General features: G+C 49.9%; 1 protein-coding gene across 2 annotated transcripts; it reads right to left on the bottom strand.

The window, feature by feature from the left end:
- Window positions 1-200: 200 nt before the first annotated feature.
- Window positions 201-13,988, bottom strand: Tbx3 (T-box transcription factor 3). Of its 2 annotated transcripts, XM_027949205.2 has the most exons (8): window positions 12,602-13,988; window positions 10,727-10,994; window positions 9,751-9,810; window positions 9,336-9,482; window positions 7,434-7,510; window positions 6,145-6,302; window positions 4,009-4,682; window positions 201-2,288 (listed from the first exon to the last, which is right to left on the bottom strand). In XM_027949205.2, exons 1-8 carry the CDS (start codon window positions 12,988-12,990, stop codon window positions 1,827-1,829), a joined length of 2,235 nt encoding a protein of 744 aa, XP_027805006.1. In that variant the 5' UTR covers window positions 12,991-13,988; the 3' UTR covers window positions 201-1,826. The 2 variants fall into 2 exon arrangements, with proteins under 2 accessions (XP_027805006.1, XP_027805007.1); XM_027949206.2 differs by lacking the exon at window positions 9,751-9,810.
- Window positions 13,989-15,273: the final 1,285 nt, after the last annotated feature.

Below are 15,273 nucleotides of genomic sequence, written 5' to 3'. Positions count from 1 at the left end.
CTCCGCTGTAGTACGGGACTTTTGTTCTTAGCTTTGTAACTTGAGTGACATCTCATTTTGGTTGGCTGGGGGCGGTCTTAAAATTATTTAAAGGCAAGGGAAAGGCGGGGGGGGGGGGGGGGGCAAAGAAGAGACAGAATCCTCTCCGGTTCTCTACCTTCAGGGAAAGTTGCGAGAAAGCATTTAACACAAGGCCCAAAAACATTTCAATAAAAATTTATTGAAATTTCAGTGATGTTTTAAAGAGGAAAAAAAATACAGAAAACCAAAGAACTCGCCAACTATAACACAAAATATACCTTCATGGATTTTTGTCTTTAAACCATCCCTCAGCACCTGACTTTTGAACTGAGACTCTCTCTATAGGCACCAATTCAAAACGCCATCAAGATTGACAACAGTAGTTAAATTCCACTTCATTTGGAGGAAATCAGAGACTAGCAGATACAAATATGAAAGGAAAGTTGGGAAGTCAAACCACAGTCTCTGCACTCCCCCCAGCCCACACCAATCCCAGGACCACTCTCAGGGTGTTATATTTTCAGGAATTTCAAGTGGAGCTGGGAAGTGCTAACTCCTCCCCAATTTTGGCTAAAATAGGAAACAGCACTCCCCCCCCCACACACACAACCCCTACTCTTGACATTAAAAAAGAAAAATAAATTTTGCAGACAACTCTTTTGAAAGTGTGTAGATGTCGGTGCAGAAAGTCTTGTTTTCTAGTGTGAACAGCAATTCTGTGACCTGGAAATAAAATTGACTAAAAGAAAACAAGAACAAAAACCTGACAATTGCAATCATATTTACACAGAGCTATGTACAATGTCAATAAATTAAAGTTTAATTTTCCAAGCATTTTCATATTCCACCTATTTACATGAGTTATCAAATAATTACATAAATACTTTGTCTAATAGTCTCGCTTCTTCTTTATTTTTTTTTAAACCTTGTTATTGCATATACAGGAAAGAACAAACTGCCGAAGAGGGACGTCAATCCAGCTACAGAGCTCAGATAAAATAAATTCAGTTTTTATTTTCCCCACCCCTTCTCTGTGTCCCCCCCTACCCCCCCACTTCCTTGGGGTTGCAGACTTGAGCGCACAGGTTGAGAGGGGATGGGGTTGTGTTGTTTTCTCTAAAAGCAAGCGTTCAAAATAAAAACCACAAATATACTACTGTGGAACATGCAAGAAGAGACCTATAGCGGCTCTTAAAACATCACAAGAATATTAAAAAGACACAGATTTCCTTAATATAGACTAAACAAGAATGGCAGGGACCTCCCTCCCCAAACAAGGCTGCTCAGTAATTTATTGAGAACCAATATGCAAGTCACTATGAAGTTTTTCACTCTTCACAATCATGTTTAATGTATGCATTTGCCCCCGATTTTTAAAAATTTTATTTGTTTCCACTTGACACGGTGAAAGGAAAAAAAAAATAGATCATATAAATCCACATTGAGGGAAATGCTTTTCAACACCTCTCCCCCCTGGAGGGCTCAGCTACCTCTTCCTGGGGCCACAGCTTCCAGACCAGCCTGGATGGCAGTCTCAGGACACAGATGCCATGCTTCCACCCGGTGGCTCGATGCAACAGTGGTTTCTGAGCCCCCCGAATCTGAGCCAGAACCAAGATCTATAAACCTTGCCAAGGCGACAGGGTCTGTCTCTCCGACATTCTCTCAAGGGAGTCGATTGCCCCTTCCCAGACACCACTGCAAAAGGAAGGGGGTAACCCCACGGCCCGTGGTTTAGTTTACATCCAACAAAGTGCGCTGCAGATTTGACTGAACTGGAATGAAGAGACTTTTCAGGAGGGGGTCTAGGGGGACGCGCTGCGGGACCTGTCGGGCTTGGCTTCCAAGCCACTGACCAATCGCTGGATACTCTGAAGTTCGCTGGTGGCCGCCTCCTTCTCGGAGCAGAGTTTGGGCGACAAGGACACAGAGCTGGAAGAGAGCGTGGAGGAACGGCTGTTCAGTTCTGAGCCCGAGTCCACGGCCACCGAAGCGGGGCTGGAGGCCAGGGCAGCGGCCTTGCCGTCCAGGGGCCCCGCGGCCGGCGCCATGGAAGGCAGCGCGGTGGCCAGCAGGCTGCTGCTGTCGGGGACCGGCACCGGGATGGAGTAGGGGCTGTAGCGCAGCCGCGGGCGCATGCTGTTCAGGCTGAGGAACGGGTGGCGGTGCACGGAGCTGGAGGCCGCAGCCGAGGAGGCGGCAGCTGCTGCGGCCATGTATGTGTAGGGGTAAGGGAAGAGGCTTCCAAAAGGCGACATGGCCAGGCCCTGGGGAAGGAAGAGAAACCACACTGAGATCAGGGACTGCGGGGCGGGGAGGAGCCAGTCTCCTCCAAATCCTCCCCACCACCCCGGCAAAGCCTTTCCTTTGGGGCACTGGGATGATATGACATGTCTAGATTCCAGTCTTAGCTATGTCCCCCTAGGCAGAGGAATGGAACCACTGCATTTCAGCCTCCTGATATGAACAACCAGGGAACAGCAAAGCATCATATACTGATTGAGGACTGGTGTTTGGAAATAAGGTAATGGCCACAACTGTCACACATAGTATCTGGCCCACAGCACCTAGTCCCACCTACCCCCCCCCCCCACAAAAAAAAATTTGCTGCACCTGTTAAGTGGGCTATGGATTCAGTCGAACCCAGAGATGGCTGAAGGAAAACCAAGGGGACATGTTATGAGACTTTTTGGGGGGGGGGGTGGGGAGGCATTCTTATCCTCTCCAATCTTTGATTCCAGTTGCAAGTTTCCCAAATGAGACCCCCAAATAAGTATGGAATATGTGAAGCAAAGCAAACTGAGTGGGGTGGCATTTGGCTGTCCGAGACAAAGAAATCACCTGGCCTAATTGTTGAGTGTCACAGGTGGGAAACTGAGGTAGGCTTCAGGGGCCCAGGGATTTATTCAGCTAATAAGTGGCAGAAAGAGACTTTAAAATGTAGGGAGCCTGGGTCTGCACCATGCCTAGAGTGTTTGAATGCCCAGGCCGGTGCACATGCACCTATTACTGCTACCTGTGACCCAGTCTCCAGGAGAATCCTTCAGGGGACAGGGGAGGAACTGAGAGAGGCCACAAGCCAGCCCTTTTTCTCGGCCCCCTCCTCCCCAAGAGGGGAGGCCAGTCCTGCCTTGTGGCTCTGGCAAGGGAGACAAAGTGTTCAGCAAAACAAAAAGCAAGGGCTTGCAGAAAATCCCAGAGAACCTTTTCAGCAGGTTCAGAGCATTCTGAGCGGCCTGAGCCTGCTCCCCAGCACAGCTGTCTGACCATACAGAGGCCTGCCACAGCCCCTGCTGGTCCCTCTCCTCCAACATTTCCCACGCGTGCTCAAACTGTTAACCCTATGGGGGACAGGCTGGCCTACTTGGGGTGGGGGTAGGGAGCAGAGACTGAATGAATACTCAACCCAGAAGTCACTTCCCACCCCCCAGGCCTCAGTCACCCTCTAGTCCTTGGATTCCTGGGGAACGGTTGGCTCTCTGACACTAGAGATTTTAGCTCCAAAACTAAAATCCGAAAACCCTGAAAAAGGCCCTGGAGTCAGATAGCCTGGGACAGAGTCTCAACTCCACCAAGGACTAGCTGTGTGACCTCAGACAAGTTACTCAACATCTGCAGGCCTCTTCCTCTCCAGCTGAAAAGTGGAGGTGTCAAAAGTCCCGCTGAAGGTTTAGATCAAAAGAGTCAGAAGAGATGAAGGGCCTAGGAGACAGCCTGCTGCTCGTGAGCACTAGGTCCCGCTGTTATCTCTAGCACTATCTACTCTGCAGGAAACAGCCCTGGGGAAGCCTTTTTAGGAGGGGGGGGGTGAGGTCATGATGACTCAGTGAGTTAAATCTTGCACCTAGTAATGGGTCGATTAAAAATAATAGTTTGTAATGACTGTTATTATATATTATTATTCTAAGGCAAGGGAGCTGCTGCGAGGGTCTGGAATCAAAAGGTGGGAAAACCGCAGCTGCTGAGGCAGAAAGAGGGGACACCTACCTGAGAGGCCAGGACGTGCTGCTGGAGATGGAAGGGCAGGGTGGCCGCAGATGCCCCAGACAGTCCCTGCGCAGCGGCGGCAGAGGCCATGGCCGAGGAATCCAGGCCTGAGACGCCAGTAGAGGCCCCGGACACGGTGGCCAGCAGGGGCCCCATGCCCGCGGCCATGCTGGAGAAGGCGCCCCCCATGGCAAACTGGCCGGGATGCAGGAACAGTGGGTGCCCGTTGAAGAACTGCTGGCCGGCCAGGCCCGGCGCGAAGCCCAGGCCGGGCAGGGGGCCCTGGGCCAGGTGCGCGGCCGCGTCCGTCTGCACGGTGAGCGGCGCGAACGCCTCCTTGCCTGGCAGCGCGCGCGCCTCCTCGACCTTGGCCGTGGCCGCGCCCTCGCGGCCCGGGCTCCGGCGCTCGTCGGCGCCCAGACCGCGGGTGCTGGAGGAAATGGTGGCCGGACTGTGGCGCGAGTCCGGCGACGCCTTGTCCAGCCGCCCGCTGTCCCGGGGACGGCCGCCTGGCTCCGCCGCAAAGAGGTGAGCCTTGATGGCCGGGCTGCCCTTGTCGCGACACGGCTCCTCCGACGTGGTGGTGGTGATCTTGGCCGAGTCGCAGGCCTCGGGGCCGTGCTCTTCCTTGCTCTCGGCCTCCGCGTCGCTCTCAGCCTCGCTGGGACACAGATCTAGCACAGAAAGAAAGTGGGGGAGACAAAAAGCCAAGCGGAAGGGCGTTAGCTTCGAAGTGCACCAGCGGGGGTCCAGTTCCTGATCTGAATCCCAATTGGCTGTGGAAGCCCGGGCAGGCCCCTTAGCCTCTGGCACCTCAGTCTTCTCATCTGCAAAATGGGAAGGGAGGATACCTAACACCTTAGCTTTTAGATTCAATAAGCTAACAAGGAATTTAAAGTGTTTGGAAGGAGCTTAACCCACCTCTGGGAGAAATTCCCCAAACCAGTAGCTCTTCTTATTCTAATGAATTGTCCTTCCCCCTCCCCTCTCCCCCCACCAGAAGCACGGATTGAGCTCCTACAGCGTCAGAACCTTCACTAGCTTTCTCCATTAGATTGCAAATTAACTTTTTTAAAATAAAAACTAAGTTACTTTAAAAGTCACTGCTGAAGCACATTCCAATTATCACTAGTCTTTGTTGGGGGAGTGAGATGCAGAGCAGCACCTTCCACAAATTTGTGGATTACTTTGGAAGGATTTGTTTGGAAAGAATCCTGACATCTGAATTGGTAATGGCAGAAGCAAACACCCCTCCCCCAGCACACACTCAATTGAGCCTGCTCGGTTTGCCCCAGTGCCTGCCACAAAATGGGTGATCGGCAGCTTCCCCCCCCCCCCACTGCCCCAGGACAATCAGAGACTCCTTCCTTTTCTTTCTCCACACCCTCTGTGGGTGTCCTACAAAAAAAAAAAAAAAAAAAGAGGGGGATCCTATTTTATGTTTAAAGCTTAAATGGATTGAAGACATTAAGGATTTCACTTAGAAACAGGTTTCCTCCAGTTGAGAGGCTCTGTGTGTCTTTTCAAATAAATAGTGCTTGCTCTTTAAACACAGGAAACCAATTGGGGATTGGAACCATCTCATCCACCCCCAACCTCACCGGCTGCTCGTCTCCAGTGCTCCACCCCCCAACCCAGGTGAATTGTTGTTCTTCAGTTGAGTGTCTCCTTAGCCACCTCCTGAGTTCCAGGGGCAGAGAATGCCTTCCCTCCTGCCAACCCAACACATTTTAAGGTAGAATTCAGGCCAAGGGTATGTCAGTAGTTGAAGACTGTCATGGTGGGAGGTTTGGGGGTCGGGGATTGGGAGGGTAGACCAAGAGGGAGAGAGAGAAAGTGCATCAGGCACCCTTTCAACGTGGCCCCTGCCAAGAAGTAATATACAAACACACCACCCCACCTGAGCCAAATAAGGCAGTAGGAGAAGAGACTCTGAGCTTTCCCTCTATGACCTCAGGGAGAGGGGACTCACCTGATACCCCCTTTTTGAACTTTGGCTCCTGTTTACAGATGTCTGGAAGGGTCTGCAGCTTGCACTAGGTGAGTCTCCAGGTCTAGGCTCCAGGCCTCCCCACCCCCAACATCTCCAGGCCCAATGACCTGGAGTCCAGGTCCTGCCGAGGTGGCCAGGCTTACCTTTGAGGTTCGATGTCCCTACAGTGGACACTGCTGGTGAGGAGGCCTGAGTGAAACAGGTGAAGGCCGCCTGTTCGCTAGAGGACTCATCCGAAGTTCCTGTCTCCTTCTTGTGTCTTTCATCAAACACCCGCATGGACTGCAGGGTGAGCTGCTTTCTGTGGCAGAAGCCCACACCCAGCGTTACAGAGCAAAACACACACACTTCCCCTGTTTCCCTCACTCCTGTCAAAGTGGCATATGCACACCTCACTCTCTGCCACACACCCCCCCCCACAACAGATTTCCTTCTCTAAAATCTGATGGCCCCAGGGCAGCCATGCAGCCCCAGCCCACTCTGACCCTTTAAGTGAGATACAGAGTGTTGCAAAGGGTGGGGGGGGGGGCGGGCTTCAGGTGCATATATTCAAGATCAGGGTTTCACTGGGAAAGGACATTTGCTTGAACTAGGAAACCTTGTTTAAAACCAGGAGGACAGAGGGCAGGAGGTGGCCAGGGACAGCTGAATGCCAGCCTTGTAGAGGGAGGCAAGTGGGTGTCCAACCCTGAGAACACAATGCTGTCTGTCCCCAGCCTACCCAACTCCTGGATGGTTGCTAAGGTCGGGAGGAAGTGGTTATTTCATGGTGCACTCTACAGTAATTGGTTCACCAACACGTTAATTGGAGTTAAAATTCATTTAGATGTTAGCAAAAAATAAATAAATAAATAAATATTCAATGCTCACTCTCCAGGGGCAGGATGGAAATTTGAGGCATTTTTCTGGATTTTAGAAAAAAATCTTTGAAAACGGATTGGGGGAGGGAGAACTGCTCTCATATATTCTCTAGCTGTCTGCTTAATGCAAAATGATACATGTCCCTATTAAAGAGTGGGGGGAACTAGATTTCTCAAGGGGCCTAGCTCTGTCTGATGGTATTTGGAAGGCAAGATTGCAAAAATTCCAAAGCATTTTGTGAATGGCCTGGTCCTTGTCTGGGATCTGCCCAAGACGAATTTAAATTAATTACAATTAATAGGCATCCCTATGTAATCTGTTATCCTCAATGCTTTTTTTTCCAGAGACAACTATCGTATAGACTCATCTGTTTCTTTAAAGGCTACAAGTCATATGTAGAAAAATTGCAATGTACGTTCACAAAGTGTAGTGAGTGGGAAGTCAGTTAGCTTCTACCCGCTCTTCTTAGAATAAATTCCTGAATCCCACTTCTAACACTTGAAAGTTTAGTCCTAGAAATGTAATTTTTTCCCCTAAATTATCCGAGAAATGAATAATTGTCTCAACCCACCTTTTTTCTCTCCTGCCATTTCCAGTGTCCCGAAAACCTTTCGCAAATGGGTTGTTGTCTATTTTTAACTGAGTTATCTAGAGGAGGAGACACAAGCAAGACAGAGGCATGAGCTTCACTTTCTAGAATGTTCTGAGATGTTTCCCCCAGGTCAACAGCCTCCTAGAAGTCTGGGTGCCAATAGAGGTCATGTGGATGTGCCAGGTTAAAGAGGAGTCTGTTCCATAGGAGGCAGTTGACAGCTTGGGGTTAGCAATGCAAAGTTTCTTGAAGTTGTCAAGAGGGACAACCTGTTGATCTTAAAATTGTGTCTTCATTTTGAATTTCTATACAATGCGATTAATCATAATATATGTTAAGGCACACTCCTCTCTGCCTTTATATGCAATCTTTCTCTCTTTCTCTCTCTCTCTCTCTCACACACACACACACACACACACACACGCGTGCGCGAGCCAACCTTTTCCATGAATCTTATAATAAAATGATTTATGGGATTTCGCTACCCTTGGGCTAAAGTTTGATTTTTTTTTTTTCCTCCTAGGGTGGGGGGTGGTTTGAGGAATTACACTATTGACAATCACGGATTCTAAAAAGACTGAAAGATCTCTGGAAACATTTGTTTTCCTTTATATTCTTTGCCACCACAATGAGGTGGAGGAGACCCAGTGGCCTCTTTGTCTGATCAAAAATGCTCTATTTTATTATTACATGAACAACTTAGTTTCATAGGATTCTGGGTCTAGAGGGGACCTGCACTTTGCACGCTGAGGACAATGCCATAGTTTGTCATCTTTCAAATCCCTTCCCTTTGGGGGGTGGGGGCGTGTCACATATTCCAAGTTACCAGAGGTGGGAAAAGAGCCCTGGGTTGGCTTCTGGGTCTTGAAATGTCCCTGCAGGATGCCTGACTTCAGGTTTTGCATTTGACAGGGGGAGAAGGTGATGATGTCCTCTTAGTCTCCAGCCTACGGAAATCTACCTGGAACACCTTGATCATCCCACAGGGACCCATGACAGTCAGAGTGAGTTCTAAATGCAGGATGGATGCTGACAGGTGAGCAGAGGGCTCAGCAGCTGAAGAGCAGGAGTCCCCAGCCCTTGCTGTCACCCCCATTACTGCCTTCAAGTAGCCACGGTTGGCACTGGTCAAGCACTGCTTTCTCTGGACCTCTGTGCCCTTGACCTTCAGGCCTCAGAACAGTGCATTTCAGGTGTACTGTTGAGGGCCCTTCCAGCACCCAGCATCAGGTCCAAGGGAGAAAAAACTTTCAAATAAAGTGGTGACTTTGGCTACCTCAAGTAGAAAGCCACAGACAACTCCATTCACATGACCCTGTGATCAGGATAGGTTCTTCCAAACACGCGCGCACACACACCATAAAAAAACACAGCAGCATAAAAGGTAATAAAAACCAGACCAGCTTCTCGGGGATTTCTGGCTAGAGGAGAAAAGCTGGTCTCCACTAGAATTCTCCTCCCTGAATCCAAAAGACTTTTTGCCTGAAATTTTTAGCTTCCTTTCCCCGCAACCTTATTTCTGGATCCTTCTTCCTAAAAGGGGAAGAGGACGAACATTGAAACCAACACAGAACAGCCCCAGGGCTCAGGGTTTAGAGTGTATCAGGGACCGTGGGTACAGGAGCTTCTTGCTGGCAAAAATCAAGGAGGCTTTTCTTGCTCAGCTTTGGGTCCCTAGTTGGTGGAGGAATGTTTTGTTTCTTCCTCCTAGAAGGTGCCAGAGCCTCTTCTCATACTGGCTCCAGCCGAAGGTCAAATCACAGAAGAAAATCCGAGGCTCACATCCCAATTCCCTTTAAATGTTCCCACCCGGAACCAAAGCAACTTTTTAAAGGGGAGGGGAAATATCACCATTAAAATAAGAAAAGCCCTCTCAGTTACCTTATCATTCTGGTATGCGGTCACAGCGATGAATTCAGTTTCGGGGAACAAGTACGTCCGAAATGTACTATAAGGGAGTTTCAAGATGTCATTGGCTCTTACAATGTGGAACCGGGGCTGGTATTTGTGCATGGAGTTCAATATAGTCTGCAGTGGCAGGGAAGAGGAGATACACAATTTTTTTTTTTTTTTTTTTAAGGATTAGCAGGACAAATGGGATCTTAGGACCCCTGTTAGGCTGACATCTTCCCCCACCGGCAGGGTCCCACACTTGGATGGGAGTACCTCTTGGGTACAGTTCACTCCACAGATGTAATCTTCTGGAGAATCCAAATTGCTCCTCAATTTCCAATAGGGAACCCCCCCCCCCACCCTCGCCATCTAAGGTTCATTTATGCCTTGAACCCTAGCCTACCTGCGTCCCAAAACTATAATTCCCCTGCCACGTTGCGTGATCACTTGGGAAGGCCAAAGTCTTAAAAGATAGAGAAAAACATGCATTTTAATTTAGAAAATGATTCAGTACTTTAAGCGCCCACTAATTGACGAGCCCGGTCCACTTAAAGCCCTGAAAGGCTGAACTCAGAGAGGAATATTTATGCCCTAATCAAATCAAGGGCTTTAAATGCAATTCCTGCCCGAGGAAGATATTTCCGCGCCCTTCACGTCTTCCTGGGCCTAATCTTTCTTCTTATTCCTCGCTTATCACTTTGTTTATTTTATTGAAATGTTGGGGAGGGGTGGAGGAAGGGGCAAAAGGTGCCTCGCCTGACTTTTACAAGCAATCCCAGTCTTCTGAAAGTTTCTAAGCACGGTTCTCACTGAATCCACATCTAGGCACTATTTTCACACCGAAAGACCTCACCCTCATTTCTTGTAAACCTGACTGTCACCTTGGCCCAATTCTTTTAGAAAAAGAAAACCACATTATCACAACCATATTCACACCCTTGAACCAACACAATCAAACCTGGGAGACTTAAACTCTCCCAAGAAAGAGGACGGCTGGATTCCAAAGAGAAGAAGTTGCATATGTTTGCAAACAGAACAAATCCTGAATGCAATGGATTTCCACTGTCAGTTGTGGGGTTGAAGCTTCCCTGTCAGGGGGGGAGAATCTACCAAGGACCTGGGGTAGCTTACTGAACATGAACAAGGGTGCTTTCTTGCTCCCATTTTCTTTAGAAGACCAAGGCCTTCATTATCCGGAGAGAAGCACCCCGGATCCTCCCCCAGCTCTACGGAAACCGCACAAATTGGCCAGGCTTTACCTACAGCGATCAAGGGAGAAGTCTGACCCGAAACGCAGGAGTTTAGAAGGAACTCGAAAGAACTACCTCCGAGAGAGAGGGGTAGAAAGCACATCTGCAGGAAGCAGCAAAGGAACTTACAAATCCGTGTTTGTCCGAAATGTTGTTGGTGAGTTTCAGTTTGTGGAAAGTGACAACTTTAGACATCCACTGTTCCCCGGTAGCCGGGCTGTCGGGGTGAATGTACATTCTCTTTGGCATCTCAGGGTCGGCCTTACCCGCCACCATCCACCGAGAATTGTGAAATTTATATCGACAGTCATCAGCAGCTATAATGTCCATCAGTAAAATATATTTGGCCTTTTTATCTAGCCCAGAACATCTCACTTTAAATGGAGGAAACATTCGCCTATAATAGGAAAAGAATGAAAGAGAAAGAAAAAAAAAAAAGAAAGAAAAAGAAAAAGATAAATTGCTCAGAATCTTGAGGTTGGCTTCCTGTTTATTCTTTTAAAATTTTTTATTGTGACAGAGGAGCTTATATTTTTCAGACTAGAGCAACATGGTACAAAATTATTCTCTTCCACATGGAAGTATGAAACATGCCCCGATTTTCTATATTTAAATATCTCAAGATTCAAAACAAATGAAGGATGGCACTGCATTTCTCTACAGAGACTAACAATGTCTATTTTTTTTTCTATGTGCCTGTACAGATTGCCCTCTGTACAGAGAAATTCTTGCCCCTATCTTTTTTTTTTTTTTTTTTTCCTTTGTGCATTTAGTTCTAAACAGCTCAGGGTAGGATTCCAGTGAAGTGCTGCTCATGGCTAGAATTTTCCACCACCCATTGATGAGAAAATGCTAAACTTATCAAGGAAATAAAGGTCAAGTTGCCCGGGTCCCTTCGGTGCAAGAGCAATCCCGCTGCTGGCGAAAGTGCAAACGGGCTTCAGTTAAGTTCTCTGAATAAATTTTGCAGATTAGGGTGAACTCCCCCATGCCTGCTGCCAGCCCCAAACTCCAATGTTGTGCCACCAAATTGCTGTTTAATTTCACACAAGTGTTGGCATTCTGTACTTCTGACTTAAAAGGAAGCACTCTGCTGGGAACACTGACTAAATGTCTTGTGGGTTTAAGGAAGAGTGTATGCCAAACTTTGGCCTCATGTAGCTTGGAAGGAGACAGAAAGCTACAGACCTCAAGAGGGGGACTTTATTTTTATCCTGATAGAGTCCAACACTGTAGTTAAAAAAAAAAAAAAAAAACTGAGTGATTGTAAATGATAATCCTGGGGTCCTCTTTCCCAAACATGTTTCGTTCAGGCGAGGACCACTAAACATTATGTAAAATATGGCTTATAATAATTCACATATACAAAAGCAATGTGCATGTCCTCGTGGACTCCTTAGGTCTACAAACATAATCTTAATTATCCAAAATTGCCTGCTGAACTCTTCCTCGGGTTACAGACATGTGAAGTGGTGTGGGCAAACAAACCCATTTGCCCTTCCATTTCTTTCTGACCCTGGCAGGCTCAGGCCCCCTTCAGACTCGGAGGCTAGGTGGAGGGGCAGAAGACCAGGGGAACAGTGTCAGCCTCCCCCTACCATTCAAAAGAAAGGAGCTTTAAGTTTTTCTCCTGAGAACAAAATAAAACTGATCAAAACACATCAGTAATGAAATAGGGGGCTACAAAAAAGCCTTGGAGAGTAAATTTCCTGCAATGGGGTGGTTTTCTTGCTTCCTAAAGGGATGTCTGTACTCCCCTGGAATATTTTGTCTGTTCTGTAGAGACCCGAGATCTGTTTTCTACCCATGCACACGCCCAGGTACACTGAAAACTGCCTTCACCCGGAGCAGGGCTGTGGAATCTCTTCACACATTTTTAGGAGAACTAATTTTTCGCCCCAGCCGTAACAACTGGCAAAAGAGACTTTTGGGAGAGGAGAGAGATAAAGGGAGGGGGGAAACCTCGGAGAGCTTGCGGGGAGAGGGTGGCCACCGCTTGCTTACCTTCCCGACTTGGTAATGACCATCTCGGTGCCCCTCTTGTGGAACTGATCCCAAAGTTCTTTAGCCTCCAGGTGCACCTTCGGATCATCCTCCACCTCTTCTTCGGGCTCAATGGTCTTCAGAGGCCTCAGATGCGCCTGGGGCCCCAGGGACGAGAAAGGGATGCCGGTCTCTGCCGCCCCCACCAATTGATCCATGATCGGCTTGGCCAGGGCGCCCGGCAGCGAGAGCGCCGCGGCGCCGTTGGGAGGCAGCGTCAGCGCGGGGAAGAAGGGCGGCTGGTGACCGAGCACCGCGCTCATGGCGAAGTCCGGCGCCCGGTGAGGTAGGAACGGATGGTAGGCCATGCTTGTCCCAGGAATGACCGGATCTCTCATGGAGAGGCTCATCCACTTCAGGCGGGGACAAGTCCGCAGCGGCTGCCTTGCTTTTTTTGTTTTGTTGCTTTTTGCTTTTTTTTTTTTTTTTTTGTTCAACAGCAGCACATACTTTTTTTGAAAAAACGCAAAAAAAAAAAAAAAAAAAACAGGAGGAAGAAATCACAAGTAAATCACTTCAAAGACAGGGGGAATTGTCTTTTGGGGAGGGGAATGTCGCTTTTAAAGAGGACAAGGCGACAAATCAGAAGACATAGTCGCTGGGTGACAGTCCTTGTGCCTTGTGATTTTAAAAAGCCGCTCCTGGAAGTCGGTTTCCGAAGCCAGACGAGCGAGCAGGGTCTCGACTCGCGCCTGAGCCCGGCCGCTGAGCTCGAAATAGACACCCCAGCCCTGCGTCCCCGGAATCGCTCCCCAGCCCCCAGGTCCTTTGTTGCAAATGCGAACGGTTCTCCTAGAAGACTCTCCCCTTTTCCTCTTCGTCCCCCGCTTCCTATCTTCCTCTCTCTTGCTGCAGCTAGACTCGGCTTTAGCAGGGAGCAAGAGTGTGGAAAAAGTCTCTTCTTAAAAACAGAAGAAGAAAAAAACCCACACACAGAGAGAGAGAGAGAGACACACACACACACTGATTTAAGCCTCTTCTACCAGCGCTATCAAAACTTGAACTGCAAACTGGCTTCCGTTCGCCCTCCTCCTCCTTCCTCTGCTCCGAGCTCCGGAGGGTGTCTCGGTTTCAATCCGAATCTGGCCGGTCTCTCCTGCTTCTCTTCCTTGTCCTTTAAAACGTGAGCGAAATCGCTTCCTAAATCTGTGTCCAGGCGCGCAGGGCAGGGAGGATTCGGAGGGGAAAAATAGAAAGGAGGGAGAGAGAGAGAGGAGAGAGACAGAGAGACAGAGACAGAGTAGGCGAGGAGAGGGAGGGAGTGAGGGAGGGAGCGAGGGAAAGCTAGTGAGAGCTGCTCGCCACCCTCCTCCGCCTCTAGAATTCCCCGGGCGTCTGCTCGGCGGCTCTAGAAGGTCGGGCTGCGCTGTGGGCTGCGGGGAGCCGGAGGCCTCTTGATTGGCTCTTTGACGCTTTCGGACCAATTGTGTTGCTGCATAGGCGTGGTTTTCACAGGTCGAGTGCTGGGGGATAGAGCCGAGTTATAAAAAGAAGGTGTCGGAAACTGTAACGTCGCAGCGCCGCATCGGTACTACTGCCTGTCCTGTGAATATGTCAACATGATCAGAGGGAGGGCGGGAGCCACTGGGGAGTGCGCGCACAGAGTCGCCTCTAGGTGGCTTATCGAGAGATCGCTGCAGACCCAGAGCTCGCTTGCTCTCGCTCAGCCCACGTCTGAAATGCCTCAGTCATCTAGCCCGGGATCGAGGGAGGAGGCAGGGCCTGGGAGGAAGGGGAGGGAGACAGGGAGGGAGCAAGCCGGCTAGCCTGCCGAGCCGGGCGGAGAGCGCGCCCGGGCGCCGGGCAGGGGCGCTCGCCTCTCGCGCGCTCGCCTCGCCTCGCCTCTCCACCAGCCGCGGCTCGTTCTCTCTCCGGCTCTCCCTCTTCCTCCGACTCCTGGCGAACGAAGCGGGCGGCTGGACCTCCTGCGAGTTGGCGTTCGGCCTCTGGGCGCGACTAAACCGGTGGCAGCCGAGAGGTGCGCGCCTAGACTCCAGGCTGCGGCGCTCTTCAGCCCCACGTGGAGCGGAGCTCCGCCTGGCCGCCGCTAAGTAAGGGTCCCCAAGCTCGTGCATCTTGGTGCGGGTCTCCCCTACATCTGGGCTCGCGGGAACGCGAGCGCACGGTTGCGGCAGGATCTCAGCACATGAGTGCGTGGGCCCCTTTCCACAGTGCCCCACCCCGCAGCCGTATGCGGGGCACCCAAGTACCCTCAGTGCATCTGTACTCTAATACGCGCCGAAAAACACGTACACTCAAACATGTACACAGCTTGAGCCCCCGGCCCTGTCTGCACTCACTCTGGGAGATGGTCTCTGGATTTTATAAAAACGCATTTACCAGCCCTTTCAGATCTCGGCTTCCATTTAGATGCGGGCTCCTGGTATTCTGCCTGGATGTGTGTGTTGGGGGGCGGGAAGGTGTAGACAAGGGAGACTCCGGTCAAAGTGAGTGCAGTGATGGACTAGGGTCTGGGCCTGTCCCCTTCAAGACGCTGCCTTCACCTCGGGGACCAGCTCCTTGTGGAACTGCTGGTAAGGGGAGGACGAGCTGGTTGGGGGAGGTGCGCCAGCCTCCTATCATCTCCAGGCATCGCACTTATCTCTCGGTGTCTCAGTTCTTTCTCCACCCCA

This window comes from Marmota flaviventris, chromosome 1 (genome assembly GCF_047511675.1).
Source record: "Marmota flaviventris isolate mMarFla1 chromosome 1, mMarFla1.hap1, whole genome shotgun sequence".
Taxonomy (NCBI): Eukaryota; Metazoa; Chordata; class Mammalia; order Rodentia; family Sciuridae; genus Marmota; species Marmota flaviventris.
This window is presented reverse-complemented; position numbering and strand designations above follow the sequence as displayed.

Coding starts and splice junctions, on each gene's coding strand:
- Tbx3 (XM_027949205.2), bottom strand. CDS start 12,990: ATGAGCCTCTCCATGAGAGATCCGGTCATTCCTGGGACAAGCATGGCC. Junction 9,483..9,750: donor ATTATAGTTTTGGGACGCAG/GTAGGCTAGGGT, acceptor CTGCCACTGCAG/ACTATATTGAACTCCATGCA. Junction 6,303..7,433: donor AATGGCAGGAGAGAAAAAAG/GTGGGTTGAGAC, acceptor CTTCTGCCACAG/AAAGCAGCTCACCCTGCAGT.